The sequence below is a fragment of the Sinocyclocheilus rhinocerous genome, unplaced genomic scaffold (assembly GCF_001515625.1).
Source record: "Sinocyclocheilus rhinocerous isolate Xijiao unplaced genomic scaffold, SAMN03320098_v1.1 scaffold910, whole genome shotgun sequence".
Classification (NCBI taxonomy): Eukaryota; Metazoa; Chordata; class Actinopteri; order Cypriniformes; family Cyprinidae; genus Sinocyclocheilus; species Sinocyclocheilus rhinocerous.
In genome coordinates, this window is record NW_015667266.1 from 449103 (window position 1) to 455287 (window position 6185).

The 6185-nt window shown below is 34.4% G+C and overlaps 1 protein-coding gene across 1 annotated transcript; it reads left to right on the top strand.

Annotated features, from left to right (window-relative positions):
• The first annotated feature begins 1777 nt into the window (after nucleotides 1–1777).
• hspb12 (heat shock protein, alpha-crystallin-related, b12) lies at nucleotides 1778–5575 on the top strand. The gene is made up of 4 exons (XM_016544994.1): nucleotides 1778–2012; nucleotides 2563–2664; nucleotides 4318–4454; nucleotides 5420–5575. Exons 1-4 carry the CDS (start codon nucleotides 1778–1780, stop codon nucleotides 5573–5575), a joined length of 630 nt encoding a protein of 209 aa, XP_016400480.1.
• The last annotated feature ends 610 nt before the right edge of the window (nucleotides 5576–6185 follow it).

The following is a 6185-nucleotide window of genomic DNA, read 5'->3' on the forward strand; positions in this document are numbered from 1 at the left end:
AATATATTTTAGTATATGAATGTTGAAACTATTGTATTACAATATGTATTTATATAGAAATATATAAAAATTTCGACAATATACATTTCATTTCTAATAATTTATATAATTTATTTTTATTTATATTTATTCCTGAAATTATTTTTGTATTACTCTTTCCCCTTATTTTCACTTTTTTATTTTCTGCATTTATTTTTTACTTAATTTTTATTCTTTAATTTTTTTGTTTATTTATTTATCTATGCATTTTTTTCTTGTTTGGGTTCTTAATAAAATCAATTAATGTTATTTATAAAGCTTGAAAAAGTAAAGTTACAAATAATCACCATTGACTACTGAAACCATGGAGACACAAACCTGCAACATTTTAACAAGTAAATAAATGATTTTTCCTTAGCAGTATTTAGTAGTTAGCAAATAGGCAAAATTATTAAATTTTTATAATAATGAAATAATTAATAGAAAATCATTTTAAAAATGTACATTTCACTTTCAGTCTCTCTCATCTCACTCTTTCTCCTTGTGTTTGTCCTTTATCCCGACTCTCTCACTCTGTGTGTGAAGATTAGCTCTTTTTAAGGTTAAACGCTATAAAAAGCGTCTTTGAGTTGTCTGTCACTCCGCGCTCTGATTGGCCGGATGCTGCCTGTTGTGATGCACGTTTAACCGTCCAATCGCGTCGCTGGACTGTGACTGAGTGAAGGCCCCCTTCTGCGGACACTTTCCTGGGGCCAGAGATGACATTGTGTGTGTGTGTGTGTGTGTGTGAGAGAGAGTGTGAGTGTGTGTGTGTGTGTGTGAGAGAGAGTGTGTGTGGTGTGTGTGTATGACATTGTGTGTGTGTGTGAGTGAGTGTGTGTGAGAGTGTGTGTGTGTGTGTGTGTGTGTGTGTTAAACATGCGTTTGTCTCTTAATTAGATCCGCTCACGGGTCTCTGAAGGTTTGTGTTCTGGAAGTGAAACTCTCTGTGGACTGAAGTCTCCCATTCAGCGCTTAATTAGACTCTCTTTAGTCCCTTGATAGTGAACATACAGCACACGCTACAGTCTGACTCTACACCTTTCATTTCGTACACTTTTCATTTTGTTTTTCTTATGAGTATTTGACTGCTGGTCATTTTAATATCAGAGTGTTTGTTGTTGCATCGTGTTTGGATTCTAAATAAAAGCGATTAGTGTTATTTATTAAGTTGCTGTCTGGATATCTTACTGCTTGAAAGTAAAGTTACAAATCATCACCACTGAGCACTGAAACTACGGAGAAACAAACCTGCAAAATAAGTAAATAAATAAACAATAGAAAGATGAATATATGACTTGATAAAACAAATACAATTATTTTTAAATTAAATTTAGTCTTGCATTTATTTTGTATTACCTTTTCCTTTATTTATTATTTTCTATATTTAAATAATTCTATATTTTAACTTTATTCTTCCATTTATTTTGAATGGAAATAATGTCCCAAACCATCCCCACTGAGCATCGAAACCGATATCATATATTAATTATGATCCCTAATTGTGTGGTTACTTTGTTTTGTTATTGTTTTTATTATTAATAATTAATTTGTTTATTTTCAGCTGTTTTTATCTGTGTGTGATTCTGTGGGTGGTTCTGATAACACTGTTTCTGCCAGGGTCTCCCGCTCGTTTGGAGAAGTTTTCCGTGTCTTATCTCTCTGACCGTTACTCCATAAGTGGATTCCAGGGGCTCGGCCTTTTATGGAGCGGATAGAGAGTCCAGATATCCCATAATGCACCGGGGCAGCTCTCTATATGACAGCAGCGAGCGCACTCCTGTCCTCCATCCGTCAGCTCATGGCGTCTCGTTACTCGTCTCGTTACAGCACGAGCTCCATCAGCTCCTTCAACGCCGCTCCGCTCCGGCCCAGACTGCACAGTCAGTTCGGAGAGGAATCATCCATCAGCTCCATCACTGACGCCTTCAGCCGTTACCATGGTGAAGCACTGGACGAGTCATCCTGGGCCGAGTCCGCTGGAGGTTGCCAAGGTAACCAAGAATCTTGTATAGGTCACCATGGTTAATGAGTCTTTGATAAGTTACCATGGTAATCAAGTGTCTTATAGGTCACTAAGGTGATCAAGAATCTTTTATGGGTTACCAAGGTGATCAAGAATCTTTTATGGGTTACCATGGTGATTTAAAATCTTTTAAAGGCTATCAAGGTGGTCAAGAATCTTTTATGGGTTACCATGGTGATTTAAAAGCTTTTATAGGTTACCAAGGTGATCAAGAATGTTTTATAGGTTACCATGGTGATTTAAAATCTTTTATAGGTTACCAAGGTGATCAAGAATCTTTTTTAGGTTATCAAGGTAATCATATGTTTTGTGGGTTACTAAGGTGATCAGGAGTTTTTATGGGTTTCCATGGTGATTTGGAATATTTGATGGGTTACCAAGGTAATTAAGTGTTTTATAGGTTACCAAGGCGATCAAGAATCTTTTATAGGTTACCAAGGCAATCCAGAAGCTTTTATGGGTTTCCAAGGTGATTGAGAGTCTTTAATAAGTTACCAAAGTAATCAAGTGTTTTATAGGTTACCAAGGTGATGAAGAGTCCTTTGGAGGTTACCATGGAGACCATCAGTACAACCAAGCAGGAAAGCAGGTCGACTGGAGCCTTGGCGACGATATACAGGGTAAGTGAGGAGAGTTGATTTTAGTGCACAATGTGAAGTTCACAAAGATCCAAGATTTACTCGTCTTTATTTGTGGATATTTTTGTAGGAAAAAAGTTACTAAATATCAAGCTGTTAGTATAACGAAACATTTTTATCATCATCAAAACATGAGATGATATTTTCTGAGAACCGTAATGCTTTTTCTGTCATATTTCTGGAAACTCAGTTGATTTGTTTCTTTTAAAGTATTAAGTTTGTCTTTGATTTTTCTCCAGTTAGAGCTTTAATGAATGTGAATAGCAGCTCAGATCATTGAATTTGATTTGCAATGTTTCTTGCCAAGTTTGAGATGTGAAACTCTAGAAACTCATTTGACTTTTCTTTCCAATGAGTTTGGAGTGAAGTGAGTGATACTGAGACTCTAGACAGCATTAATCAGCACTCCGACTCAAACTAACCACAGAACTGATGCTCTACCTGAGCTACAGCTGAAATAAATGTCAAATAAAAGTGATATAGTGCACTATAAGAAAAAAAAATTAATAGAAAACAGAAAAGTGAAGTTTACTGACATTTCCTTTAAGCGTAAAACACAATGCAATGCAGTGAATGTGTCATTTAAAATACGGGTAAAACAATACGGAAAATTCCTTTATAACAACTCTTTCCCCGCCAGGGTTTTTAACATTTTTTTTTTATAAAGTTGCCAGTCACCGCCAGCATTTATCAACATTTTGAACATTTTGTTCTTGCATTCTTTGCAACACTTTTTTCATGAAAAAGCATCATTTTGAACAAAAGTTTAGATTTATATGCTGTTTAATGTTCGATGATGGCAGTGTTGGGGGTAACTCATTACAAGTAACGCGAGTTACGTAATCAGATTACTTTTTTTAAGTAACTAGTAAAGTTAAAAAATTACTTTGTAATTTACAAGAGAATATCAGAGTTACTTTTTCAAATAAGTAACGCAAGTTACTTTTTTTCCAATTTATTGATTGACAGCTCTGGTGTTGCCATGGTGACAGAAATCATTTTTAACATTTTTTTTTTATAAAGTTGCCAGTCACCGCCAGCATTTATCAACATTTTGAACATTTTGTTCTTGCATTCTTTGCAACACTTTTTTCATGAAAAAGCATCATTTTGAACAAAAGTTTAGATTTATATGCTGTTTAATGTTCGATGATGGCAGTGTTGGGGGTAACTCATTACAAGTAACGCGAGTTACGTAATCAGATTACTTTTTTTAAGTAACTAGTAAAGTTAAAAAATTACTTTGTAATTTACAAGAGAATATCAGAGTTACTTTTTCAAATAAGTAACGCAAGTTACTTTTTTTCCAATTTATTGATTGACAGCTCTGGTGTTGCCATGGTGACAGAAATCAGTGATGGTGTTATTTTCCATATACGCAGTCGCTTGTTTCTGCTTCGCCGTGTTTTGATGCAAGAGATCCAGCGCTCTTTCAGGAGATGCGTAACAGCGCCTCCTGCCGCATAACAGCGAAAACACTGAAAATTCCGTCAGTGGCGGGGAAAGCGTTAACGCTAACTAGTTTGTGTGTTTTAACACTGGACTGACCAATCAGCATCCAGAGCCACGACTAACTGTTTTATAGAGTGAATCTGTTGAAGGAGCCTCAGCACGTGCAGCTCGTGTTTCTTTCAGCTCCCGGTGGCTCCGGTGTGGGCGTGGTCAGGGCGACGGGCGACAGCTACTTCCTGTCTGCAGATGTGAGCGGGTTCGAGCCTCATGAAGTGGTGCTGCTGGTGTATAATCAGTGTGTGGCTATTCACGCAGAGAAGGTGTGTGTGTGTGTGTGTGTGTGTGTGTGATCTCATGAGATATATTTAGTACAGCACACTGACTGCTATTTTTGGAACATAGTATGGAGTATGTTCACTGTGCAGAATATATATGCATATGTGATATATATCATAAATATGTGTGTGTCATTGAGATACTATTGTAGCTTTTATTAATATTTTGTTTTCATTTTCTTTGTCAATTTAAAGTAATTTTGTTGTCTTTTGTATTTTTTATGACGTCTTATGTAGTTATTAATTTTAATTATGTTTTTATTATAATTTTAGTTATAGTAATTTTGTTGTGATTTTGAAGTTTTTTTTAAAAATAAGTCTATATAGTTTTTATTCCTTTTTATTTCAGTTTTAGTTATTTTAGTACATCAAGTTAAACTAAATGAAAATGAGAAATGCAACAATATATTTTTATTTTATTTTACATATATTATGATTTTCGTTTTACCCTGGTGTGATGTCCAGTAGAATTATGTATTTTATTTAAATACATTATATGCATTTATTTATTTATTTTTATTCTTTTTTTTTATTTTTTATAAATTAATACTTTATTCATCAAGGCTGCATTAAATTGATCAAAAGTGACAGTAAAGATATTTATAACGTTACAAATGCGATTTCTATTTCCAAAATATTTTCAATATTCTAAATGCTGTTCTTTGGAACTTTCTATTAATCTCTGAATCCTGAAAAATAAAATGTATCACAGTTTCCTCAAAAATATTCGCCTATTTTAAATAGTAAAAATGGTTTTACAGCTATTTTGAATTGTACTAATAGTTCACAGTTTTTTACAGTATTTTTGATCAACTGAATGCAGTCTCGCTGAGCAGAAGAGACTTCTTTCAGAACGTTTAAAAACCCCAAACTTCTGAATGCTAGTAAAGAGAGTTCAGTCCAAACGCACTGGTTCTCAGTTGTTTCTGTTGTTTCGGTCTCTGGTTTAGATGGCAGCAGATGGGAGTGTTGCGGGCCGCTTTACCCATAAGTCTGTGCTGCCGGCAGACGTGGACCCGTTATCTGTGAGCAGCTCGCTGACCGCTGAGAGGAGACTGATCATCAGCGTCGGTCGCAGCAAATCCCCTGTGACCTCTGACCTCTGACCTCAACACTACAGTCGTTATTGATGTTTTTTAATTTTTTTTTGTTTTGCCCCTTTCATTTTCTTCCATTTCTGATATTTCTTTCTTTATCTCATCTCACTTTATTTTCTGTATTGTATATTTCAATACTGTAAACAATACTGTCATGCCAGTGAAGTTTACTGAGTCTGACTCTCGATGCAGGAGAATATGATATTTGCATTGCGATAAATACACATTACAAAGATGATTTTCTTGAACATGAATGCCTATTGATGAACCATTGCAGCATGAAAAACTGATCACATTTTTCATCTGAAAGTGAGTTTATGCAATTAAAATCAATTTATTTAAAAAAAACTTCTAAGTGATCTTTATGTTCCTTTGTTCTAAATAAATGTTTCATAAATGTGGTTTCATAAATTTGATCAGTCAAGAGTTATAAAGTCAAATTTAATCCAATGCCTTCATTCCAATGGGATTAATACTGGTACTTCTCAGATTATGTTTGTATAAATTTCATATAAATTCAAATAAAATTTCACATCAATATTGAAAAAATATATTTAATTTTTGTAACTTTTTGTTTGGTTTTTTTTGGGTGTGGTTCATAAGCAATTTGAAATTTCAA

Bases quoted from the DNA above. Each gene is read 5' to 3' on its own strand.
- hspb12 (XM_016544994.1), top strand. From the start codon at position 1,778: ATGACAGCAGCGAGCGCACTCCTGTCCTCCATCCGTCAGCTCATGGCG. The intron at 2,013-2,562 runs GTAACCAAGAAT...AGTGTTTTATAG, and splicing joins GTCCGCTGGAGGTTGCCAAG to GTTACCAAGGTGATGAAGAG. The intron at 2,665-4,317 runs GTAAGTGAGGAG...TGTTTCTTTCAG, and splicing joins CCTTGGCGACGATATACAGG to CTCCCGGTGGCTCCGGTGTG.